This window comes from Lycium ferocissimum, chromosome 2 (assembly GCF_029784015.1).
Source record: "Lycium ferocissimum isolate CSIRO_LF1 chromosome 2, AGI_CSIRO_Lferr_CH_V1, whole genome shotgun sequence".
NCBI classification, from domain to species: Eukaryota; Viridiplantae; Streptophyta; class Magnoliopsida; order Solanales; family Solanaceae; genus Lycium; species Lycium ferocissimum.
In genome coordinates, this window is record NC_081343.1 from 47,283,107 (window position 1) to 47,310,797 (window position 27,691).

General features: G+C 37.0%; 2 protein-coding genes across 7 annotated transcripts; one reads left to right on the forward strand and one right to left on the reverse strand.

Annotated features, from left to right (window-relative positions):
• The first annotated feature begins 506 nt into the window (after window positions 1-506).
• LOC132041019 (protein NARROW LEAF 1-like) lies at window positions 507-11,560 on the forward strand. Of its 6 annotated transcripts, none has more exons than XM_059431782.1 (7): window positions 507-810; window positions 1,294-1,353; window positions 1,432-1,978; window positions 2,354-2,497; window positions 8,958-9,198; window positions 9,283-9,783; window positions 10,511-11,560. In XM_059431782.1, the coding sequence occupies exons 3-7, from the start codon at window positions 1,502-1,504 to the stop codon at window positions 10,894-10,896; spliced, it is 1,749 nt and encodes a 582-aa protein (XP_059287765.1). In that variant the 5' UTR covers window positions 507-810; window positions 1,294-1,353; window positions 1,432-1,501; the 3' UTR covers window positions 10,897-11,560. The 6 variants fall into 6 exon arrangements, with proteins under 6 accessions (XP_059287765.1, XP_059287780.1, XP_059287771.1 ...); XM_059431797.1 differs by having other exon boundaries at window positions 10,529-11,560; XM_059431788.1 differs by having other exon boundaries at window positions 508-810; window positions 9,283-9,774.
• Window positions 11,561-16,426: 4,866 nt separating this feature from the next.
• Window positions 16,427-23,681, reverse strand: LOC132041052 (lecithin-cholesterol acyltransferase-like 4). The gene is made up of 11 exons (XM_059431806.1): window positions 23,182-23,681; window positions 22,231-22,322; window positions 21,118-21,236; window positions 20,596-20,731; window positions 20,443-20,494; window positions 19,529-19,629; window positions 18,749-18,931; window positions 18,369-18,526; window positions 18,218-18,272; window positions 18,042-18,095; window positions 16,427-17,064 (listed from the first exon to the last, which is right to left on the reverse strand). Exons 1-11 carry the CDS (start codon window positions 23,414-23,416, stop codon window positions 16,645-16,647), a joined length of 1,605 nt encoding a protein of 534 aa, XP_059287789.1. The 5' UTR covers window positions 23,417-23,681; the 3' UTR covers window positions 16,427-16,644.
• Between the last annotated feature and the right edge of the window lie 4,010 nt (window positions 23,682-27,691).

Below are 27,691 nucleotides of genomic sequence, written 5' to 3' on the forward strand. Positions count from 1 at the left end.
GGGGTTTTGGGAAAAAAATCTCATTAACAAATGGTACTTTTTGCATCAAATACAATACTACTATATACTAGATACACTTGCTAAAAAAAGGAAAAAAAAATTACCCTTGATTAGTCTCTGTTTCTTCAATTTGTGAAAATAACCTATCTTTTCTTTTTGGCCTTTTTTCTTTTTTAGATTTTCCTTTATTTTTTAACACATTAACAAATACTTGTTCCTTTTGACAATCACTATATCCTATATATATTAGATATGTACTCCCCCTCTCTCTCGAGAGACTTGACACACTTTCTTTTTTAATCTGCCTAAAAAAAATCACATTTTTATAATTTTACTTTTAATGAAATAATTTATAGCTACATAAGTATATACTATTTATTTTAGACAAAGAAAATTCAAAAGCCTTTCTTTTCTCTCTTAAATTTTGTACCAGTGTCACATAAATATGAACGGAGTTAAGTAATTTTCCCTTTTTCCATTTTTCTCAAAATAAACCTATATTTGTTTTTTGGACTTTTTACTGTTTCTTCCTTTTCTTTTCTGACAACCTTCTCTCTCTCTCACACACATACAGAGTGAGAGACTCTCATAGGCACGCGCGCAGAAGCACAGACAAATAGAGCATTGGATTGTGATTGAACTCCAAACTTATAGACATAATGGACATATTCAATTGAGGGAAACTATTTTCTTGGATTAATCTGGTAGATTAAGTGTAAAGGGGTGGACTTGTTCTTGATTCTTGAAGTCTTTAGGGCATGGGAAAAAAAAATTGTGGGGATTTTTCAGGGACTCCATTGTTGCTGACAGGTGATGTTTCTTTTGAATTTGATTGTAAAGTTTCAATCTTTATAGGTTTTCTTGACATGGGGTTTTGCTTAATTCTACAGTTGAGTTTGCTTGACCTTTCTTGCTCAATATTGACTTTTACAGTTCTTTGTGGGCCATGTTCAGATGTTTGTAAGAGATGCTCTTTATTTATGTAAAATAATAATAATAATAATAATAATAATAATAATAATAATAATCTGTATTTATCATTTCCATGTGCTACTAGCTTAGTTATGGTGGTACATACTGAGGTGAGAACAAATAAAGGGTGCATTTATTTCTGTATGACCCATTACTTGCACAGTTGCTTGCTTGTTGGTTTCTGATTGCATCTTTGTTTTCCTGTGGAAATGCACTAGTTGTTTTCCTTTTATTTTCTTTCAGTTGGTTTTGGGATATTCTTAGCATTTTTTTTCCTTTTATGTTCTTGCTGATGTTTCTTCATGTTAATGTAAATTCCAGGTGCAGCTTATTGATTGCTTTGATTTGTAGAATGTTATAAGGTGCCTCAGTATGGATTTGGTAAGGTTAATTCTGTAATCATCAAACTATTATGCTATTGATGGAACTAGTACTTCATATAGAATATTTCCTTTCAAGGTTGAATTAGGGGGAGCTTGTGCAGCTAAGCAGATGTTTTAATGAATGACCAGACAGGAAAGTTAAAAATATGGATAGACTGGATTTAAAATTCAATCACTCTGGAGGATCTGTGCAATCAGAGGAGTCAGCCCTGGATTTGGAGAGAAATTGTTTCAACCACCTTCCTTTGTCAAGTCCGCCACCACTGCAAGCCTTTCCATCGGGTTGTCAAGTCGCTGAGAGCAATGCTGCCTACTTCTCATGGCCTTGCCGCTCGGATGCTGCTGAGGAGCGGGCAAATTACTTTGGTAACCTTCAGAAGGGGGTTTTACCTGAAACCCTGGGGCGGCTCCCCACGGGACCACAAGCTACAACATTACTTGAAGTTATGACCATTAGGGCATTCCATAGCAATAATTTGCGCCGCTTTAGTCTTGGTACGGCAATCGGATTTCGTATCCGGCGAGGTGCTTTGACAGAAATACCAGCTATTCTTGTCTTTGTTGCCAGAAAAGTTCACAGGCAATGGCTCAGCCTTGTCCAATGTCTACCAGCTTTTCTTGAGGTTTAATCTTGTTGGAACCCCTGTACTTGCATTTAGTAGAAACATTTTAATGTAGTGATTATATTGCTTGGGTGGCACTAATGAATTAAGGCTTTCCTATCATTGTTCTCTCATTATCTGTCCTTGTTTTAACGGTCCTTGTTCTTCATGGAACGTGGTTAAGTAGTAAAAGTCTTTCATCAAACGGTCAAAAATTCCATGTCTCAATGCAGATGGATCTATTACATTAACATGCACTGATGTTCTGCAGATTCACTAACTTTTATTGTTTACTTTTATAATGGTGGTGTCCGGCGAACTTTGATTCATTCACTTCTCTGAAGTCTAACTGTCCTGCCAATACTTTTGGGCTTGAGAATCTTTTTAATTGGGCAGGGACCAGGTGGTGTTTGGTGTGATGTTGATGTTGTGGAGTTCTCATACTTTGGGGCACCGGCAGCAACTCCAAAGGAACAACTATATGATGAACTTGTTGATGGTTTACGGGGAAGTGATCCATGCATTGGTTCTGGTTCCCAGGTGATTGACTCTTCTTGATTAGAATGTCCTTTCATTACTATGCATCAAGATAGCATCAAAAAAAATTACAAGTGTTTGGCACTGAGATATCAGAAAATCTGTCCAACTTCCTCATCTTCTTCTTCTTTTTTTTTTTTTTTTAAAAAAAAAAATTAATGAGGTATTGTGACAAAAGTGAATAAGCACTAAGCTAGTGCTTCAAACATCGTTACAAGTTGTGCAATTTCCCAATCATATGTATCTTGTACAAAACTAGTCTGCACCAAAAAGCTAGCAACAAAATAGCTCTAAACTTAAGGCTAAGCATGTTGTCTTTTTGCCTTAAAAAATTTCTGTTGTTTCTTTCTAACCAGACAGTCAACCATATAGCTTGGGGTACAGTATTCCAAATTTTAGGGCTTTTCAACGTAATCCTTCTCTGTCCCAGCACATAACGAAGTCTTGAGTGGAGAAAGGCATAGTTCAACATATGCCAAGCAAAGCAAATATTAAACTCCACAGCTGAGATGTGGTCTTGTAATGGGGAAAAAGGCGATTGGCTTCTTCAGGGTGTTCTATTCCCCTATTTGTTCAATCTCCATGTCACTAGGGTCTCCGCCACTCTTTTTGGTAAGAAGTAAGGACACAAGAAACACACTGAACTCTATAGCACCACTGCAAATTCACAACAAAGGAGTAGATGATTCATGTCCTCCCTGTTCCTTTTGCACATACAACACCAATTCACCTTTAGACATCCCATTCTCTTCAAGTTGTGTGCTGTTAGAGTAGCATCCTGTGCTGCACGCTTTCCAAGAAAGCTACTTTTCGGAGCCTTATTCCTTAAATATACTCCCATAAATCTTCATACCTTGTTATCCAGACATGTAAGCGCCCTAGACACCACGGCTATTAAAAATAAGAAAAAGAATCAGAAATTGGACGAAGAGAAAAATAAATAATTAGCAAACAAGAAAGTAAATTGTGAGAGTTGGTATATGCATAACTCAAAAAGCTAGGCTTTTATTTGGATGTTTGTTATGCCAAAATTTATAAACTTACAGATTTCATCATCTATGTAAATGATTGGTCTCAAAAAAATAACATTGTTTTAACAAGAAAAAACCGAACTCATGTTTGATTGAGACATTAGCTGTAAGAATTTTTTTTGCTAATCTTGGACGAACTTGGGATTAATGATCCCTGGTAAGAGAGGTTCAGGATCATGGAATCCTTTTCTATCACCTGGAAAGTGTTGTAGCACAATTTTTTCCCCAAGTGATAGCTACAATAGGTCCTATATTTATCAGCATGAAGAAACTAAGTAACGGAGGGGATTAATCTATTCTGTAAATGGTGAAATCCGGAAGTGAAATTTAAGTGAAATCACATCTCTGAAACTATCATATCAAGGGCATCAGTTGCAGGCTTTTATTGTTTCTATATTTCAGGAGTATACAATTTTTATCGACAAACTGTTATCCTTAGTTTACCACTATAACAAAAGCATCATTTTCTATCCTTCTTCTATATGAATTTTCCAGAACCTTTATGAATTATGAGTATCAATCGCTGCAAAACCAATGGTTGAACTTTTGAGGCAAATCTATCTGACCATTAGTCTCTTTCTTCAGTTACTCCCTACATAGAATCACCAACTACCATAAATTTATATTTTTCTCTATAGCCTATCCAGTACCCATCACCTTATAGCAGCATCTAAAGACTGCTCTGACACCTTAACTTTTTAAAACGTCAAGCAACTCTGCAAGATCCTCTCTCCTTTTTTCAGGTGGCATAATTTTCTCACCAGTGTTTTACCAGACAAAAGCAGTTTCCTAGTCAGCAATTGACATATATTTGCACATAATAAAGAGGTTGTCTAAATGTGTTTTATCAAATTGAGATAGTAACATGTAAACTAGGAAAAAATAATATATTATATGCGCGACCTTTGGAGAACTATTTTTCTAGTTTTCCATATCAGTCAGAAAGATATCCCTGTTTTTCCACCTTTTGTTTGTTTTGTACTTTTCTTATTTTTATTGGAATATTAGAGATTATTGTGGTTACCTTCTGAGAGATGACATTGGTACAAGATAGAGAATTTTCTAATTCATGAATCCTGACATTCATGTGTAGTTGCTTATTAGCTAAATGTTCTGAGATTCCATTCTATCTTCATTAAGAAGAGTCATATTTGTTGAATCAAAATTATTTTATTTATATTCCTGATTAAACAAGAAATGAAGGAGCAGATATATTCTAGATGGATCACACAGAAATAAATAAGAAGTTGGGAGACACAAACACGCAAATATGCAATTGATGTAGAATAATAGCACCGAAGATAACGTGGACTTCAACTCTTTGTTCATCAAGCGTGGTGAAGATGAAGACCAGTTTGACTTAGTTTTCAAAAAAATCAAATTGGGATACAATAGGGTCAGTTCCGAGGACTATTTCCACTTTCCAACGGGTTAATAAACAAAATAGGGCCCAATACCAGGAGAAAAAGGGGAACAATTTGAAAGAATATGAGCCAGCTTATTCCGCTGAAGTAGGGAAGAAATAGTGCAGCCTAGCCAAAGAATTATGTTATTTGAATTCAAACATCTTAGCTCCGCTTTTTTCACTTCTGAATCTGACTTTAATCATTTATCTCATTGGCATGTCTTTCATAATGGACATCTAAGACTAGGAGACAAAGAGTTACTGCTCTTAGAATTATGATTGTTAACTATCAAGAGAGACTTTCATGGATTGACATGCTGTCGTGGATTTGATCTTCATTACTTCCTTTGTCCTATTCTATGTGAGACGCTTTCCTTTGTAGTGTGTCCCGAAAAGTATGACGTCTTCCTCTTTTTGGAAATTATCTAATTTTAGCCTCCTTTTTTACCCTTAATGACATGACTTGTTGGGATCCACTTATTATCAAAGTTCATTCTTTTATTAGGATAGAAAAAATAAAAATCCATGGGTCACTCTCACCACCACTCATTTAAAAGGGTAATTTTTGCTTTACAGGCCCAGTCAAATACTTCCACATAAATTGTGACGGAGAGAGTACGATTAAAGCCATTTAGACAGTACGATTAAAGCCATTTAGACATATATTCTTTTCTTTTTGAAATGGATTTTTTTTTTTTTAAATGGTTGACATATATTCTTGTCTTTTTTGTTCATCTAGGGAAACTAATGGAACATTGAAAAGGTATTTGTTAGGTCATATGTTTTACTCACAATTGGTGGATTGTGTTAACACTCATTTGAAAGTTTGAACTATTAGAGGGCACGTTTGTTTATTCATTTATTTCTATAATATGTCCCTTCACATGCTTACCAATTTCTTTTTCTTGGACCTAACAACAACAACAACATACCAAGTGTAATCCCACAAGCGGGGTCTTGTGAGGGTAGGATATACGCAAACCTTAGCTCTACCTTTACGGCGTAAAGAGACTGTTTTCGATAGACTCGCGGCTCAGAAAAAACATAATCGACGCAGGATTGCTAGAAAAATAAGACAACAAAATATCAAGATGCAAAATAAATGAAGCAACAAATAGTAGTACACACGGAAGAATTAGGAACTACGAGATACCTAAATAGTACCACTAAGAAACAAAGAAGAGGAGATGAGGAGGCTAGCCCCCTACCTCTCCAACATAGAGTGCGACCATACTCAACTACTTACTATTCTTCTACCCTAATCCTCGACCTCCAAGTCTTCCTGTCTAAGGTCATATCCTCAGTCAGCCGAAGCTGTGCCATGTCTAGTCTAATCACCTCCCCCAGTTCTTGTTCGTCCTACCTCTACCTCTACCTCTACCTTTCCCACCTCCTAACTGGTGCATCCTCGCACTGCTCTTTACATGCTTAAACTATCTCAGCCTCGCTTTCTTCATTTATCCTCCATGGAGGCCACTCTGACCTTGTCCTGTATAACTTCATTTCTAATCATATCTCTCCTAGTATACCTACACATCCAGCTGAGCATCCTCATCTCTGCTACTTCCATCTTCTGAACGTGAGCGTTCTTGACTGGCCAACACTCTGCCCATACAATATTGTTAGTCTAACCACCACTCTATAGAACTTTCCTTTTAGCCTTGGTGACACATTCTTATCGTACAGTACCCTAGATGCGAGCCTCCATTTCATCCACCCCGCTCCAACATAATCATGATCAATATCCCCGTCTCCTTATATTATGGATTAAAGATACTTGATGCTTCCTCTTTTAGGTATAGCTTATGCCTCGATCTTCACTTCCACCTCTGTCTCATGCGTCACGTCACTGAACTTGCATTCAAGGTACTCCGTCTTAGTGCTGCTTAACCTAGGGGTGGCAAATGAGTGGGTTTTGTTGGATATGAGCAGGTTGAAAATGCCGTCCAAATTTCATGTGGATAAAATATGGGTCGGGTGATAAATGGGTGGGTTGGTTATGGGTTAGCCCATATTATATAAGTGCAATATTATTTCAAGTGTAAGTTTTTCTTTTGTCAAATTAAATTAATTTTTTCGTGTATTTATAATTAAATATTATGAAATAGAAAATTTGGGGTGGGGCGGGGTGAAGAATTTTTTTTCTTTTTTTTATAAAATTTTATAAAAGTAAAATATATGAAATAGAAAATGTGTGTTGGGGGAGGTAAGAAAAAATTTCTCACTTTTTATAATTTCTTTCTAAAAGTAAGATAAAATATATGAAATAGAAAAGGGAAAAGGGTCGAATATAGCCCTCTACTTTGTTTTATTAGCTAACTTTACCCTCCGTTAGCGATTATGAACAAAAATACCCCTGCCGTCTTCAAACTTCAGTACTTCACAGTTATGCCCCTATTTGGATGGAAACCCCTAAATCCTCTTAAATTACCCAATTTCGAAAAAATTACCCACTCCCTTCTGACCCGCCTATCATCATCAAGCTTGAGCTTCTTTCATGGAAGGAAAAAAAAAGAAACAAACAAAAACGCACACCCAAATGATAAAACCCAAAATCCACCTCAGATTTCACCTTTAAACCCACCTTTTCATCGAACTAAAAAAAAAGTGGCAATGATCTAAATGCAGAATACTGCCAAACTAAGTTACTCGGACTCTTCAAAAGTGTTCCCGCACCCGTGTCGGATCCTCCAAAAATACACTACTTTTGAAGGATCCGACACGCACCCGACAACATTTTAGGAGAGTCCGAGTAACATAGCTGCTAAACACATAGCAGAATCAAAAAGTGACATTAATATACATTACATGCATGACTTAACGCCCCTCAATTTAGTCTGCCATTCATCGTCTTGGCATATGTTGCAAAATTTTTGAAAACTATGTGATGAATCCATGGCACCCTTATGTGATTCGTATTGTAAACACTATGTACAGAATACCAGGTGAAGATAAAACTCTCCTCCACCCAATCTTGTGACAGAAGTAAAGGGTTCTCATGGCATATTCTCAAGAGAACGTATATGACAGACGACGTACCTGATTCAGAGAGACCAGCAAAAAAGAAATTTATCTTGCTAGAAATCATAATCTTAAATGACAACAGGAAACTATCGATCGGAACTGGATGATTACCCCATAGTGCCTAAATATACTCTAAGAAAGATATGAATAAGATAAAATATTATTAAATTTCTACCACTTCTTTATCTATGGCAACATATACTACTATTACTATATCTTTATAGAATATGCTCCTTAATACATTTGGCTGTGTGTTTAAAGGTGAAATCTGAGGTGGTTTTTGGGGTTTGTCATTTGGGTGTTTTTTTTTTTTTTTTTTTTTTTTTTTTTGCTTTCTTTTTTTCTCCATGAAAGAAGCTCAAGCTTGATGATGATAGGCGAGTCGGGGTGGGTCAACAAAGGGAGTGGGTATTTATTTATTTTTTATTTTTTTGAAATTGGGCAATTTAAGAGGTTTGGGGGTTGCCATCCAAATAGGGCTATTAGTGTGAAGTTTGAAGACGGCAAGGGTATTTTTGTTCACAACCGCTACCCCGGGGGGGGGGGGTCAAAGTTACTAATAAAAAAAAGTAGAGGTGTGGGGTCGAAAGGGAGGTTTGCAATTTCCTCGCTTCAAGGGGAGCCTTGGAGCAACGGTAAAGCTGTCTTCGTGTGACCTATAGGTTAGGGCTTCGAGCCGTGGAAGCAGCCATTAATGCTTGTAGGCTGTCTCCATCACACCCCTTGAGGTGCGGCCCTTCCCCAGATCCCACTAATGCGGGATGCTTTGCGCACCGGGCTGCCCTTTTTATTAATTTCCTCCCTTATGCTTCGCTGAATAACTTTGGACCTAAAGATTACAAACATACTAAATACGCCTCTGTTTTATTCCGTCACACTCTGCATTACTAAAATTTTACTTTCTTTTCCCATTTATTCCCCAATTAGGACGGACCTAAAATGTATTAACTAGAGATAAAATTGCAAGTAACTGAAGTAACATTTTCTTGTTCATCTGTCCTAGGTTGCTAATCAAGAAACATATGGAACCTTGGGAGCAATTGTTAGAAGTCGGACAGGAAACAGGCAGGTTGGTTTCCTTACCAATCGTCATGTAGCAGTTGACTTGGATTTTCCGAGCCAGAAAATGTTTCATCCTCTGCCACCTAGCCTGGGTCCTGGGGTGTATTTAGGTGCTGTGGAGAGGGCTACATCCTTCATAACGGATGATCGTTGGTATGACATATTTGCTGGTACAAACCCAGGTAATGTGAATGCAGTTTGTTGTATCTTGTTTCTGCCAACAAATTGGATCCTGATACCCATGTATTCTCATTGTAATCTTGCAGAAACATTTGTTCGAGCTGATGGAGCATTTATTCCATTTGCAGAAGATTTTGACATGTCGAATGTAAGGACGTCTGTGAAAGGAATAGGAGACATAGGTAATGTCAATAAAATAGACTTACAGTCTCCTGTTGGTAGCGTCATTGGTAGGCAAGTGGTGAAAGTTGGAAGGAGCTCCGGTCTAACCACTGGGAACATTATGGCGTATGCCCTGGAGTATAATGACGAAAAAGGAATGTGTTTCTTTACAGATTTTCTAGTTGTTGGTGAGAACCAGCAGACTTTTGATCTTGAAGGTGACAGTGGTAGCCTCATTCTCCTGACTAGCTTGAACGGGGAGAAGCCACAACCTATTGGAATAATTTGGGGTGGAACTGCCTATCGAGGTCGTTTAAAATTGAAAGTTGGCCAACCTCCTGAGAATTGGACTAGTGGGGTTGACTTGGGGCGTCTCCTTGATCTTCTTGAACTTGATCTCATTACATCCAATGAGAGTCTCCAAGGTTGGTATCTCTCAGCATCTTATGGTCCTTAGTTATATATGAGCTCTGGTTACATTTGAATTTTTGAACTTTTAATAAGCTAATAATTTCATCTGGAGCTTCTTTTTCTTTTCCCGGGGGGGGGGGGGGGGGGGGGTGGGTGGTCCGAGGAGGATTACTTGAACCGCATTAAGCGACTAAACATAAATTATGGTTTGTAGAGATGGTGGTCGAAGAAAATTATAAACAATATGATACAAGATCATTGGGACTACAGACATACCTAAGTCCTGATACTTGTGTTTACTCTCTAGGACACTGCCACCCCTTACACGAAAAGGGTTATCTATGGAGTGTCGTTCTGGGAAGGGGGAAAACAACCAAAGCTATGGTTACTTTTTGCATGGTCAGGTTGTTAGAAGACCAGCTTATAGTTATAAATGCCTTGGATAGTATAAGATTATTAGCTCTCTAAAAGGTCTACCCAGTATGGAAGGGTAGATTAACTAATAAATATTAGTCTATTATGCCAGTTATTACAGTTTGGTCTTTGAGGAAATATCTGAAAAATGTGAGGGAACAAAAGGATTGTAGATAAAAGTCCAAAAATTTTGGTACATATTCAGTCCAATAAAACCTTGGATTTCTAATCTTGCCTTCAAATTTCCTTCTTCTCCGTCATTTTATTATTTAAAGTCTGTAGTCTATACTTCTCTATTCACTTCCTCTAAATTAGTTGCATTGCAAGAGCAAATAAATGCATCAGCTGCGGGTATTGGTTCTGCTGTTGGAGAGTCGTCACCAGCAGAGCGGAATCAATTGAAAGATAAAGATGACGAACACTTTGAGCCAATCAATTTAAACGTCCGACAAGATCCCATTGATGATGAGTCTGACGAAGGGGTAGTTCCGCCATTCCAGCATCGAGACTTTCACATTCAGGATGGAAATAAAGCAACTCCCTGCATTGAGCATCAGTTTATCCCAAGTGTCTCTGGTGCTTCTCTAGTACGCAAGAAGAGTCAACATGGAAATGGGGAATTGAAAAGACTCTCGGTGATAGGAGGGTCAGATGAAGAGATGTATGTTTCTTTGCAGTTAGGGGAGCGCGAATCAAAGAGAAGAAAAAAATGATGAGTCTCAGTTTGCCAATAGCAGCCAAAATAAAAAGTGAATTGCCTCATTTTATTTGCTTCATTTTGTCCTTGGGAGGATCAGTCATGCACTGGACTGTGAAGACTTGGGAAGATTTTGAGTTCCTAGGAGAAACTTAAGCCTCCCAGTAATGAGTATTATTATTCTTTTTTTCACCTTTAATTTATGAAGCTACATCTAGAGGTTAGATATTAAGTTGTACAATATGTAAGAAATGTGTTTAGAAGAGAACTGCCATCTATTTTTATCTGGTTGTGTCATTTCTGTGAAGCTGTCATACAAAAACTATGAAGTGGAGGAAGCCCCAGAAACTGTTACTATGATGAACTGCCATTTGTATCGATCTATTAACGCACAAGAAAGCTAAGTGAATGTGCAACTCTCCAGGGAAGTAATACCAAAGAATATCTTGAGCAACTGCATGGATTCAGCAGAAACTGGATATGAAGATCTGCTTCTATATTCAAATGAAATATGGCATTTGGGCTTTAAAGGCAATGACCAATGTCTAGCTAAAAGGTCCATGTTCGCGTTGCTTTGGATTATATACCATGATTTATGGAAATTGTTCCCTTTTTAAAATCACCAAATTTTATTCCTACTTTTAAACGTTATACAAATATAACTTTTGAGACTGACAAAACAGTAGACTATCACATAACGTTTGTATAAGTTTACACCTTGATCTCATGTTACTTAACATCTACCTAAAAGGCAGAACTGTGGAGTTGCATGCCCGATCAAGCCTCTTGGTTGGTAGAGAAGATAGTAAAGCCCAAGCAATACTTGCAGGGTGCTGGTATTATGGAAACAGTCCTTTAGCAATATGCAGCAATTTTCCGTTAAAAGATGTATGTCTCAATGAGAGGCACTTTTCAGAAAGTTCAGTGGAGCAGGATTATTATATGCAATAACCCAGGATCACCTAAATGGATCCTGATTTTGAGACTGGCAGCTCTGAAGAGGCTTTCACACCAGAGACGCACTTATGAGCTGGGAAGTCTTAATTGATGATTAGGAATGTTCCTTATTTGATGTTTGACAGCAGATTGGATGAGCTTTACTTCTACCCTTAGGGTATGGAGGAAAATGTTTTCCTGAAGAATTTTTACTTATTTTCTCATGTTCGGTTGGGTAGTGGAAAATAAGTAAATTTCTCATTTTTCGTTTTCTTGGTTGGTAGAAAACGTTTTCGGAAAATACCACCCATGTCCCACCCCATACCATAGCACCCCCCACCCCACCCATCCCCACCCAACCACCACCCTCCAACGCACTTCATCTTCACCCACCCCTACCCTACAACACCACCCACCCAACCCCATCCCAGCCCACACCACTGCTCTATCCAACCAGCCCACCAACCCACCCCCTTCCAAAATTTCTATTTCATAAATTTTATTTTACTTTTTAAAAAATGAAAAAAATTTCTTATCCACCCCCCCCAACCACCCACTATCCCTCCCCACCCCCGCCCCACACCAAATTTAACCATGCAAACCTTCCATTTTTATAAAGATAAAATTAAATATGATGTAGAAAATTCGGGAGGGATTAAGGGATGGGTGTAGAGAATCAAAAAAGAAATTTTTAAAAATAAATTAATTTTTTTTTTGGAGGGGGTGGTGGAGTGTTATGGCGGGCGGGGGGGGGGGGGGGGGGGGGGGTGTAGAAAACTAAAATAGAATTTTTTTTTCAAAACTTATTTATTTTTTAAAAAAAAAGTTACTTTTTTTGGAGGGGGTGGTGGGGTGGGGTGTCGTAGAAAACTGAAAAAACAAAAACTTTTCAAAACTTTTTCTTCTACAAAAAATTAATTTTTTGGAGGGGGTGGTGGGTCCTTGGGGCAGGGGAGTCGTAGAAACCAAAATATAATTTTTTTTTTTTTTTTTTTAAAGAAGAAAATTGGAGGGAGTGGAGGGATGTTGGGGCAGGTAGAGTAAAAAACCAAACAAAAAGCTTTTTAAATTTTTTTTTTTTTTTTTTTTTTTTTTAAGAAATTTGGAGTGGGGTTGGGTGGTGTAGAAAACCCAAAGAAAAAAAAAATTGAAATTTTTTTTTGAAAAAAATAAAAAATAAAAAATAAAAAAATTTGCTTGGGAGTGGGGTGGGTGGAGGAGGTGCGTTGGGTTGTGGACAGTGATGGATCCAGAATTTTGAGTTCGTGGGTGCTTAACTTTCTTAACATAAAGTATTACGAATCACATCTTATAAGTATTATGGACGCCGTGAAACTGTGATGGATAAGGACAGCTAGCTAATAAAAAGATTGGTGGATTTTACCGTTTTAGAGGACCAATTCGTCTTTAGAAAGGGTAGCTTTGGAGTTCATTTTTAAATAGATTTTTTTTTATTTTGACATAGTTAGTCAGATAAAGTAAAAAGAAGAAAAAAAAATGTAAAACAAAAGTCAGCGAAGAAGAACTGAAAAACTATGGAGTATTGGGTCAAAATAGCGGCTAGTAGAAAGGGGCAATTCGCAGAATTGCCCTTCGTTTGGGGTGGTCTTTAAATTTTGCCCCTCATATTTGAAATCTTTAAATTTTGCCCTTCGGCTAAAACCCATAGGTTCCAGGTTCGAACCCACGCGCGGTCAAAATTTTAAAAAATCGCAAGGCAAGTTTAAATTTCGCTATGCCCCCACGGCATACACTTGTGAAGGAATTACCAAAGTTATGCGGACTTATGCCTTATGGGCGGACTTGGCATAAGTATGCGGTCGGCATAACTTTGATAATTCATTCAAAAGTTTATCTTGGATCCGGCATAAAAGTTTGCCCGTTAAAAGTATGCCCCCACCGCATAACTTTGTGAAGGAATTACTGTTAAAGTTAAGTTATGCGGACCCGCATACTTATGCCTTATGGGCGGACTTGGCATAAGTATGCGGTCCGCATAACTTTGATAATTCCTTCAAAGTTATCTGGTCCGGGATACTTTGCCCGTTAAAAGTATGCCCCCATGACATAACTTTGTGAAGGAATTATCAAAGTTATGCGGACCGCATACTTATGCCAAGTCCGCCATAAACGCAGTATGCTTGGTCCGTAAAATGTGTAATTCCTTAACAAAAAAGTATGCCGGTCCGAGCGCCTACACGCGACCCAAACCTTGTCTTGCGATTTTTTTTTAATTTATGCTTGAGCGGGGGTTCGAACTCGAACCTCATTATTTCGGCCGAAAGCTCAAAGTTGCAATGCAAAGGCAAAAATTAAAGACCGAATATGAGAGCGTAATTTAAAGACCACAAATATGAGGGGCAAAATTTAAAGACCACCCCAAAAGAAGGGCACTCCGCGCAAAAAAATGAGTAGAAAGAACAAAAAAATAGATCTAATTGGGCCAAAAATAAAAAGGGTAGTAGCTAGCTTGATAATATAAGGAAAATGTTTATTAAAAAAGGACATGTTTTTTTAACTTAGAAGTGAGAATCGAACTCTCACTGCCCAACTTTCATGACCTTCCTGCACCTTTCACTGGCCGAAGCATCCATAAAACTTTTTACTACCTGGGTGCTTGCTAACTTTATATATCCATTTTCTTACATTTTCAATATAATAACTCCATTTTCTTACATTTTCAATATAATAACACACTCTTTGTCTAGTAAGCACCCAAATTTGATATGTAGATCTGCCGCAGGTTGTGGGAGTTGTTGGGGTTTGGTGGTTGGGAGGTGGGTTGGGTGGTGCCACCACCGTGGTGGTAGGGTGGTTGGTGAAATGCCAATTGTGGACTTGTTTTCTCTACTTTGATTAAAGAAGATCCTCGTTTTGAAGGAACTTGTTTTTCTATAAAAAAATGTTTTCCAATTTTTTTGACCAAACAAACTTGAGAAAATTGAAAAATATTTTCCGGAAAATGTTTTTCCTTAATACCGAACACACCCTTAATTTCCTAGTATTGTTCTTAGCATATGCCTGTTTTGGTAATGTGTTTTTGTGCTGAGAGTCCATCGGAAGTAGCCTTTCTACTAGGGGTGGGCATGGTACGGTATTGAAAAGTTGGTACGATAATTTCGGTTTTTGGTTTTTAAAAATACTATACCATTACCATACCAAATTAATTCGGTATGGTTCTGTATTTTTAAGCTCGGTTTCGGTATTTTTCGGTACGGTAAATCGGTAACCATAGTTTGTTCGACTTCGACCTACATATACTTATATAATAGATAATTACGACTTCGGCTATTCAAGAAACGTCTCAATTATATTGTACCAACACCTTACACATGTAAATATATTCAAAAGAAGCACAATTAATCCCCTTTGTAAATCAATTACACAAAAGGGCATTTCAATTAACATAGATTAATCAAAATTTCAACGTTTAAACAATTAATTTTGTACTAATACTTGTTTATATATTTGTTAATATTAAAATGCTAATATATATGACTTGTATATGCATGTAATTATATACTTCGATATGGTATTCGGTTTTTCGGTATATTATTTATAAATACCGAATACCAAACTTTTTAAAAATGTACACCAAATACCGTACCAAGTATCATAATACCAAAACCATGGTATAAGAAATTTCGATTTCAGTATGGTAATCTGTATATACCATACCATGCCCACCCCTACTCTCTACCCCCACAAGGATAGATGTAAGGTCGGCGTACATCCTTCCCTCCCCAAAACCCACTTGTGAAACTACACTGGGTATGTTGTTGTCGCCGTCATTTTGATGTAATAGTGGTTAGCCTGGCAACTGTTTGGCTGCTAGGCCATAACAGTTTTTGACCTTTGTACAACTTAGTCATATTGGTAATATAAAGTTCCTCTTAATTGCCCAAAAAAAAAAAAAGGATTTTACACCTTGATTTAATATTTTTTCATACAATTTCAGTCTAGACCGTGATTTAAAAATGCCCAAGTTAGAATAGAATAACAAAGAGAATCATTTGCTACACAACTATACTAGGGACAACCGGCAAAAGTTCTGGTATCATGTGCGAACGCACTTTTGAAGTATCATTAATTTGGTTAGCAACTTTCCCCTTAAAATTTGAAACTTTCAGTGACTTCATGGAAGGAAAATGTACGTGGAGATTATTTCTTGAAAAATGTTTTCACTGTTTAGTTGAAAAGTGAAATATTCTATAAAAACATTGATGATCCTTTTTTGGATAGCGCTATGGATTGATGATTTTTTTAAAAAATTTAAAATAGATAGTAATGACCAAGTACTAGCTAGAGCAAGTAATACAGGGTACGGGTTGAGGTACTTGTAAATGACCTTTTTCCCAATAAATGAGTTAAAACTTTATACTTTTGAAATAAACAAATGTTTTTCAGTAAGCATACGTCAAAAAATGATTTCTTCATGAAAAACAAGTTCCTTCACAAACACATGCAAAGATTTATGATTCTTAAAGAGAGCGACTCACTGAGCCTATAACAGTCATCAACCTGAATTTTGAACTAATACACAGTTGAAATTACATCATCAAGACATGCAGTGGTTTCACATTTGACATTGGTATTTAAAGTAACAAGTAAGCAAGAAACCAAGTCACTTATTTGACTGATCCACAGTACATACTTGATTATATTAATATGTACATATACATACACATATACACGGTTATGTTCAGCGCTTCATTGCTTGAGAGTTAAGGAATACAACTAGTTCGTATGTACAGAACGAATCGCCCCCAGAACAGGCAGAGAGATACACCACAAAGGAGCCCCTTCAACCTCGTGGTAAAATTAAGTTTCAAGCACTTGCAGAGACAGCCATGGCATTTAGCTCAACATGCTGCTTACCTTCACTTTTAGGGTGGACAATGACAGTGGCGTGGGCTTCTTCCCATGTAGTTTTGTCACCTCCAACATGAGAGACAGATATAGAACCCACCTTTGGCTTTCCGCTAGCTGCATTCTCTTCGCCATCCTGGCTTTCTGAAACAATTTCCCATTCCTCTCTAAGAGAGGTTACATCCAAGCCTTTCTCGTGATGGTGCCTTTCAATGTCAAATCCAGTAGGTAGGATAACATAATCGTTGATTGGATTGTAATAAGGATCATGATCTGCTCTTAACCAGTGCTTGACCACTCTAAACACATGGCGGTCACAGATGATTCCTCTGTGATCCCCAGGGATTCCAACCCTAGCTTCTGCATTAAGCCCATCAGCCTGCCAAAAAGGATATTAGCACATTAAACCATATACCTTTAACATTCGTCAGGATCAGATGGCTATACAAGCAGAGTAAACGATCAATTCTTCCATTGTGCAGGGTAGGTTAGCTGAAAAATCCAATGGTGGCCACAGTTTTAAATTTAAATCAACTTTAAGGACAACTTCCTTTTTTTCTTTTTTCTTTTTTATCCTTTTGACAGGAACCTTGTGCTGGCAGCCGTTAAACAGCACTAGCTCAGACATCTGAGGCACCAGAGGAAATTCATCGAGAATCCATGTCTTCCTGGTAACACATCACTGCCTGAATGTTTATAGTCTCTCTCTCTCTCTCTCTCTCTCTCTTACCAGGAGTAAAAGGCAAAAAACAGCCTGGTCCAGGAAGGTACTTAGTTTTCAACAGAGCTCTCTTATTCAAAGTGAACTTTGTTCAGATTTCAACATCCAAAAGCAGGAAATGAAAGGATATTAGACAAAACAACGCAAGGCAAAAATCTCTCTCTATTTGATAAGCAAGCACGGCACAGATATATACAAGTATATAACCATAGGCATATAGCTAAAACTAAAATCTGTGCAAATTAATATCTTTAGAGAGGCAACGATGACAAAAATGAGAAACTTTTATATCACAGATTAACCCTCCAACGTAACATGTTAAGAATACATGAAAGGACTTAGGCTAAAGAATCTGGTATAACCAAATATACGCCTTTCTTTTGGTCCTTCCATTTCTCCCCATACTATATCCCAAGTCCAAGCAGAAAATGTAGCACTAGATCAAGAAAGGAACTGTGAGGCCTTTAAAGTTAAAAACAACACATACCACGTCCAATGATACATTGGTTCCAATTTGACAAGCAAAAGAGAAAGTACAAGTTGGTCTAAAGTACTATTGAAGATCTCTCAAGCAGTGAAATAATAAAAAGATTCATATCACGACTACAAGAGGCAAAATGTAGAATGTAGTATACCTTCGCAGATTCTGTTGGTACTGTACCATCTCCATCAACCGATATGTAGTTAGACTGCGAAAATACATAGAAAAATGCGAGTCACTGAGGCAGTGTGAAAAAATAATAAGAAAAGATGAAGCTACATAATTCAGTATCTAGTCTGCCCATTGCAAAGTCAAATAAAACAATTTTACCTGGATAAATGGTAATTGTTGAAGATCAGAAATGGGTGCATTCTGACTTCCATAACTGCAAAGAAGCCAATTGAGTGACCAGATTCTCATGAATTTTGAACTATACACAGTAAAAGATTGAGATACAAATATTTAAGAAAGAAAATAGTACCAGACACTATGTGGCGTCTCATTGTTGGTCCCATAGATGTTGTAGAACTTAACTTTATCAGGAACCTTTGCATGGCACAAAATCTCTCGGGTCTTGTTAGCCCACTTCAAAAGTTCCAGATTGAATGGCAAAGAAATTTTTTCACCATTATAATTAACCTGCAAAGACAGGGATAAATGATTTTATAGTTTCCTCTTCAACTTCCAAAGGGATGAAACAACAAGAACAACAATAATAAGGTACAAATTTTTTCGCCATCATTTGTACTTCAATGATGATAAGTCTATGACCTATCCAGAAACCCTGCAATGGGGAGACCTCAGGAACTGACCAGCTTTTCAGTATAAATTGTTTCACATACTAGTCCACGGCCAGCTCACCTTGTTGTTTGAAAGAGCTCGCTCATACACTGATACAGCTTCCATTGGAGAGTAAGACTCAAGTACAACGGTGGATTCTCCATTGCTGTTAGATTTTTCCTTCCAAATTTCTAAAACTGACGGATGTTCCCATTGGAAATCAGGACACCCCATTAATTCGTATATTGACGGACACTCAATCAACTGCAAGTCCAAATATCAGATGTAACTGATTTATCCGAGAAAGTAATATTTTGCTAACAAAATTATAAACGGAGTAGCCACTTGCCCATGTTGCAAGACAAATTCCCAACAATGCATGCCATAATATGCAATTGAATTCTAACCAATAAATAGATCAAAGAAATTATCCAAGAAAACGACAAATGGCACACCTAATAATTAGATGAATGGAGACTATATTATCACCAAAACTACCCCTTATAAGGTATGAGTAGCACTGTGGGTTAAATCAAATTAAGAAACTTAAAGCCTCCAAAAATATGCAAAGGAACTCCTCGGCCTATCATTAATTACATTTTTACGTCGACCAACATATACAATATATAAGAATCTAGCTTTATTAAAAAAAAAAAAAAAAACAATACGTAAGAATCTAGACAACAAAATCCCAGAAGATGGCAGAAACAAAGAAGAAAACTGACTAATTTGATAATGATTGAACAGGGTACTCAATTGGCTTACAAAATGGGGCAAGGAATCTAAACACGCAAATGGACTGAGGAAAGAGAGAAGGGAAAATTGATCATAGTGCAATTCAAGTGGCACGGAAATACAAACCAGCTGATGCATACTCCATTTTGATATGAAAAACCTCTCTTCCCACCCATGCACAAATGACGTTCCATTCAATAATGCAGAGGTAATATACCCAGGTGCGCCTGTAATGTGATCAACCGCATAGACGAATCAAATCAAACAGAATATCAATTGAAAAACAGTAAGACAGAAAAGAACACCATGAACAAAAGTTGGCACCACTAATTGATTAGCTTACTATCAGAAAAAGGACAAAAAAGGAGCCCGGAGAATTGAGTTACAAGAAACTGGAAAATAGGAACTAAGAAACAAACACTAAATTTTAATTCCAAAACTATGGCCTAAGAGATTGGATATTTTCCCCTGCAGGTCTAAGGTTCCACACCATTTTTTTTTTTTTTTTGAAATTAGGTTCCACACCAAATTGATAATGGCATAATTATACTGACGGAAAAGTTGTTACCTCTCTTTTAAGAAACAGAAAAAAAGACCGATGGAAAAGTTGCTGATGTAAATGAGTTGGGATATAAGTAATGGATGTTTAAGTTCTTTTAGCTCTCCGGCGTAATTTAGAATGTAATGAGGAAGCTAGCATGATTCGTTTCCCTAGCTCAACGACGCAGTGAGCAATACTTCATTAGTAATACATCTATTTTCTTAGCTGCCGTCCCCCCCAAGGCCCTAAAAATAAAAGAGTGAGGGCAACAGTGTGGGGGGTGGGGGGGGGGGGGGGGGGGGAAGCATCCTTATTTACATGTATATAGATTTGGAAGTGTATCTGTACTTACATGTATATGGATAGATAGATAAAACTAAAACTTCAGAAGCAATCTTAGAATAGTTAAATTTGAAATATATACCTTGCCTAACTATAAAGCATGGGGACATCATTCGGATAAATGCAGCTTACTAGCAAAGACAAAAGAGCTACTTACCTTGGAATGGTGCAGCTACTGCAATCCAATTCTTCACATACTTTTCAAAGATCTGCAAATACAACAGCCATTACAAGATACTATTTTTGGGCCAATACGAATGGTTAGGAAATGAAGAAGAAACGGCAAAAAGAAAGGTGAAAGGGGCTTTACATCACTGTGGAGAGCCATGAAACATTTAACCAGAAGACCACCCATAGAATGACTAATGATGTTTATCTTTTTGCCTCCTGATGCAGTATGTATGGATTCTAGCTTTTGAGCAAAATTCTCCATTGTTTCCTGAAGCCTGAAGAAAAATTGAAAAGGAAAAAGGAAAATTTTCAGCAATAATAAACATATGGAACGTATTAATTAAACACAGAAGATAATACATCGGTAACAATTCAAACTAGACAGAACAATGTCTGAGTCACCAACTAAATTTAGATAGTAAACAACATCAAGTAATGATAATGGAGAAACACCACATTGACAGTATGTGGTTATTAACCTCGCCCAAATATTGTTATCAAAGAGATTAGAGCTTAAAGACATATCTCTGCTTCATTTCTTCAAGGAGGATTGAGAAACACAGAAAATTAGTACTAATATTCAATATTAGGAAAATAGTTAAACATGGAAATTTTTTACTGGAAGTCATGTTGAATATCTAAAAAAATGACCAGCAGCTACCTGTTGCTTTGGCGGAAATCATAGCCAAACCCAAAAAGTGTTTTTCCTTCTTGGTAACCCCAGCTGAGCATCTCAGCTATCATATCATGGAAATAATACACACAATCAGACCCAATAATCTGCAGAAGAGGACGAGGCAAAGTGTCAAACTTCTGATGTCATAAAAGTCATTACTGTATTGAGGCTCTTAAATATCTTAGCATATAAAGCTACTACTGCCTTTAGTACTTAGAAAATCATTAAGAAAAAGATAAATGGCTGCCCGACACAAACCCTTCATTCTCTCCTCTACTCGAGGGTTTTAGCATTTTAGTACTTTTGTCCTGCCCCCAGTCCATTCCAGTCCCCCTTACCGTTTATTTTTCCTAAACATCACAAGGATCCAATCTTACTGCATTTTACCACATGTCAACCTTAGTGGTAAGGAACTTTATAAAATGACTCCTCTTCGTGATAACTTTATCTTTTCAACAAACTGAAAAGAAAATCAGTCTGACTTCTTCAATGAATTATCACACTTTTTACTGTGTTCATTTCTAAATACCGTAATGTGTCCCCTTTGGTATGCATTCACTTATCCCCTTCGATTAGTACATGATCAATAGATGAAAGAAATTAATTGTCCTTGCTCCATCTCTAACTAGATAGGACTTACTGGAAATCTCTTAGCTGAAAATCAAGTCGAAGATCTACCACACCTGACCAATCCAATGCATGAAGACTTGAAGTATTACCTTTAAATACATATACCAGTCTACAGGAATACTCCATTATTCAGAATAAACGTTACTTAGGATCTTACAAGAACTTAGAAGCGAAAAGCAAGTTTGGTTGCTTCCCTCTCTTTGGTAAATCCCAATTTGCATCCCTCCTTATACTGACTCAGCACGTAATACCCCAATCTATAATTACTTTATAGTGTAGTTTGTGAGAAAGCTCTTGAAATAAGACAAAACAGTTATTTGGATTTGTCATTGGCACAAATTTCTGCACCGCCCCAATCTGAATTTATATGTGGGTTTACAAATAATAAGCACTAATGAATCAATAAATAAGCCTTCTAACAATTTCAACACAATGATTACGCATAGTATAATCTATAAGGCAGCTAACCATGTCAGGATCCAAATTATCAATAGCATATAGTCCATATCTGTCTTCCGGGACCTCAATACTTGTGTCAGGATCTAAATTTGCAGTTTTACCTGTTGCATAACACCCAAAAAGGCAAAGATAAATCAGGAAAATTAACACCTAAAACTCAGCTTCTTCTTCCCTTTTTTTTTTTTTCTGAGAAAATTTCAAAAATATACAGCCCAACATAAAATATTACGCCACGTAGCCCAATGTACATTATACCTGGGGCAAAGCATTCTACATAATGTACTCCCCCTGTTTCAAAATGTCTGTCATACTTTCCTTTTTAGTCCATTTAAAAAAGAATGGCTCTTTCCTTTTTTGGCTACTCTTTGATTTCAACTTTCCACATAGCATGTTTAAAACCACAAGATCAAAAGCCATTTTGATACATTCAACATATCTTTAGTTTAAAATCACAAGATTCAAAAGTTCTTTTCTTTCTTAAACTTCGTATCAAGTCAAAACCAAACAAACATTTTGAAATGTAGGGATTAGTATATAAAAGGCGTTTATACACAAAATATGAGCTAAACCGGGTAACAAACTCAAAATATGGGCTACGTGGCGTAAATACTCCCTCTGTTTCAATTTATGTGAACCTATTTCCTTATTAGTCCGTGCCAAAAAGAATGGCCTCTTTCTATATTTGGAAACAATTTACGATTTATAGCTACACAAAATATATATGTGACTCATTTAGGACCACAAGTTTTAAAATCTTCTTCTTTGTTAAACTCCGTGCCCAGTCAAGTTGGAAACGGAGGCAGTATGAGCTAATTCGCCTCCCACCCCCCTTTTTTTTTTGAAGGGGATAAACATCAAAATTCAACCTTTAAGAGCATTAGCATCAGAAATTATCAATAACTACAATATTCCCTTTGAAAATCCAATACACAAAAAAGGACTCAAAACTGAAATTATTACCAGTTTTAGGGTCAAAACGACACCACAACTTGTCACAAAACTCATGATCAGCACCAAGTATCCTGACCCAAACCCGCTCGGTCCGACCCGTTTTCTTATCAACAGCGTTAAGGATCGACCCGGCAATACCCGGAACTAACAGAACCGGGTCAAGAGTCGGGTCAATGTACTCTTGAGGCTTCTTGATTAGCTTCAACCACATCTCAATTGACTTCACCAGCTCCTCTAATAACATCGCCAATACCACAACAACCAATTGCAGATTTTGAAGGACGTCTTTCAGAAAAAAGGGTCAAATTTAGGGGTTTAACAGACGAAATTGAAACTTTAGGGAGTGGAATTCTGAGGGTTTTTTGGATAAGGGAAGAAGGTAGAGATCGGAGAAGAGACGTGGAGTTGACGGAAATTTATTTGCATTTGTTATTTTCATTCACAATGATATGGCTATGGCGAATTACTATTTTACCCTCAGAGTAGAAGCAAAGTCATCACATGAGTGTTCATGTGTTTCACGCAAAAAATAACGGGTGGTTTGGAATATTTAAGGGGAAAAAAAAAAAAAAAAAAAAAAAGAGAAAATGATTTCGCTTAATAGTCTGTGGGTGTGTTGGCATGAAAAATAATTGAGTTTCTTACTTATTTTCTAGTGTTTGGTAAGTATGCAAAAATATTTATATGTAATTTAGCAAAACACTATGAAGGTGGGATAGGGTAGATTTTGGGTTCGGGTATGGCGGGGGTTGGATTGGTCAAGAGTTGGGGGTTTGGGGCATTGGGTGGTTAGGGAGAAGACAATGAACTTGGAATGCCACTTATAAAACTTGTTTTCCATATTTCCATTAGGGAAGATTTTTTTCTTATTTTTAAGGAAGTTGTTTCCTAAAGAAAATATTTTGACCAACTAAATATTAAAATTGAAAATATTTTTCTTCATACCAAACACACCCTGTGTGTCGAAGGTAGGTAAACATCGTGAATGGATAAGATAAGAATATCGTCATCTTCTAGAAAGTTATAGTTGGTAGAGACTTAGTGAACAATTCAGCCATAACATCACTTGAACGAATCTGTTGCGCGTTGATATCACCGTTGTTTCGGAGCTCGTATGTGAAGAACAATTTTGGTGAACTGTGCTTTGTCCTATCTCCTTTGATGAATCCTCCTTCATTGAAAAAAGCAATACGATGCTCCATTATCTTCGTAAGATTGTGGGTATTTTGTCACATTTCAAACCACACTTTTCTCGAATGAGATGTATCATTGACCTCAGCCACACAACTTCTCGGCTTGCTTCATGAATTACTATCATCTCAACATGATTTGATGAGGTAGCTACAATAGACTGCTTTGTAGATCGCCAAGATATGGCAGCACCCCCACATATAAACACATAGCTTGTTTGAGATCTAAACTTGTGGGTCGATAAATACCTTGCATCGGCATAACCAACAAGATCGGGGCTTTAACGATTATTAGAATAAATAAGCCCAAATCGATAGTCCCTTTGAGATACCTCAATATGTGTTTAATTATGTTCCAATGTCTCCTCGTAGGAGCACAACTATATCTCGCTAACACATTGACTAAAAATAATATGGCAGGCCTTGTTGCATTGGCAAGATACATTAGCGCACCAATTGCACTAACATATGGTACTTCAGGACCAAGAATTTCCTCATTCTTTTCTTGAGATCGGAATGGATCTTTATTCACATCAAGTGATCGAACAACCGTGGGAGTACTTAATGGATGTGCTTCATCTATATAAAATCGTTTCAACACTTTCTCTCAGATAGGTAATGATTGATGGACAAAGATACCATTTGTCAAATGTTCAATTTGCAAACAAATGCATAATTTTGTCTTTCTAAGATCTTTCATTTCAAATTCCTTCTTTAAATAACCAATTGCCTTTTTGAGCTCTACAGGAGTTCTAATAAGGTTTATGTCGTCAACATATACAGCAAGTACAACAAACTCCGATATTTTTTTCTTTATAAAAATACATGGGCAAATGGCATCATTTGTATATTCTTCCTTCAGCAAATACTCACTAAGACGGTTATACCACATGCGTCCGGATTGCGTCAGACCATACAATGATCTTTGCAATCTAATTGAATACATTTCTCGAGTCTTTGAACTACATGCTTCAGGCATTTTAAATCCTTTAGGGATTTTCATGTATATTTCATTTTCAAGTGATCCATAGAGATAGGTTGTAACCACATCCATCAAATGCATCTCAAGTCTCTCATGGATAGTGAAACTAATGAGATAACGTAACGTTATTGCATCCATAACGGGTGAGTACGTCTATTCATAATCGACACCAGGCTTTTGTGAAAATCCTTGTGCAACGAGGCGTGTCTTATATCTTTGTATCTCATTTTTGTCATTTCTTTTTCGCACAAAACCCCATTTATAACCAACAGGTTTAATACCCTTAGGTGTTTGGAGTACGGATCCAAAAACTTCCTGTTTGTTAAGCGAGTTTAACTCTGATTGAATTGCCTCTTGCCACTTTGGCCAATCACATCTTTCTCGGTATTCTTTAACAGATTGGGGTTCAAGATCCTCACTGTCTTGCATAATTCTTGTTGCAACGTTATAAGCAAAGACATAATCCATATTTATTTCTAATCGATTCAAATTAGTCCCAACATCAATTGGATTAATTGATATTTCCTCATTTTCTTGAGTCTCTTGCTCATTGATTTCTTCAAGAATATCAGTATTGTTCAAATCTTGAATTTCTTTATTAGGTTCTTTTCGTAGTGTCATCTTGACCATTTATTTTTCTTTTTCTAGGATTTCGATCCTTAGAACCCAATGGTCTACCACGCTTCAAAGCGTCTTTGGACTACGTTGCTATAACACTAGTAGATGGTCCTACTGGGATATCAATGTGAATTGGGACACTCTCTGTAAGGATATGTGATTTGGTAATCTTTTTCAAATATGTAAATACGTCTGGCATTTGATTTGCTATTTTTTGCAAGTGAATAATCTTTTGGACCTCTTGCTCACAAATAGAAGCGCATGGATCAAGATAAGATAATGATGGATTATTCCACAAAATTTTCCTTTTTATTTCATTATTCTCTCCCCTTAATTTTGAGAAAATTATCTCATCAAATCGACAATCTGTAAATCGAGCAGTGAACAAATCTCCTGTTAATGGCTCAAGGTAGCGAATAATAGAGGGCGATTCAAACCCAACATATATTCCTAATCTTCTTTGGGGATCCATCTTGGTGTGAAGTGGTGGTGCTACAGGCACATATACGGCACATCTAAAAATTCTTAGATGGGATATATTAGGTTCTTGACCCAAAACCAATTGCAGCGGAGAAAATTTATGATAATTTGTTAGTCTTAGACAAATAAGTGTTACTGCATGCAAAATAGTATGACCCCAAACAGACGTGGGCAACCTCGTTTTCATAAGTAATGGTCTTGCAATCAACTGCAGATGTTTAATTAATGATTCTGCAAGGCCATTTTGGGTGTGAACATGAGCTACAAGGTGTTTAACTCTTATCCCAATTGATAAACAATAATCATTAAATGCTTGGGAGGAAAACTCTGCAGCATTAGCAAGGCGAATAGATTTTATCAGATTATCAGAAAACTGTGTCCGTAATCGAATTATTTGTACCAATAATTTCGCAAACGCCAGGTTGCGAGATGTTAGTAGGCACACATGAGACCATCTAGAAGAAAAATCTATTAGGACCATAAAATATCTAAATGATCCACTAGGTGGGTGAATAGGTCCACAAATATCCCCATGTATACGTTTCAAAAATTAAGGGGATTCATGTAATACCTCAGACCTTTAACTTAAACTTTGACCAAGATTTTAGACTTAGAAAAATCAGACAGAAGTGTTGGAGCTAGAAATTGGAATTTTTCAGGTGCGGGTCGTACTTCAAAGTCCTTTCAAGTGCGGGTAGTACTTCAAAGTACGGGATCCAAGTGCGGGACGCACTTGGAAGGATGGGACGTACTTCTGTCCGGTACTTCGCCAGGAAAATTAGCTACTCACTGGAATTTGACATTCCAGGTACGGGACGTACTTGGCCCCGGTACTTCGCCCGCTTCAGTGAACAATATAAATACGTGGACTCAATTTTATTTTCTTATTTTTCGAGTTCTTTCGAACCCCGAACAACACCTTTCTCTTATCCATCACCAAGAACACTAAGGTAAGCAATCCTAACCTATTCCAAATGGATTCTAACATATTTCTATGAACATTAAGCAATAATTCATTGTTCTTAACCTAGGGTTTTCAAGAAAACTCATATAAGGGTTCAAGACTTAGGCTTTTGGGATTCTTCTCAAAGTTCAGACCTTTGTTGCAAATTTTGGAGCATATACAGGTATGTGAGGCTAACTATCTACATTAGGGAATGTTCATGATTCTCCCTACGCCTCGTTACGACATTGCTTATCGTTAATTTAACTCGAATACGGTTTAGCCTAGTGTGACTAGTTATAGAAT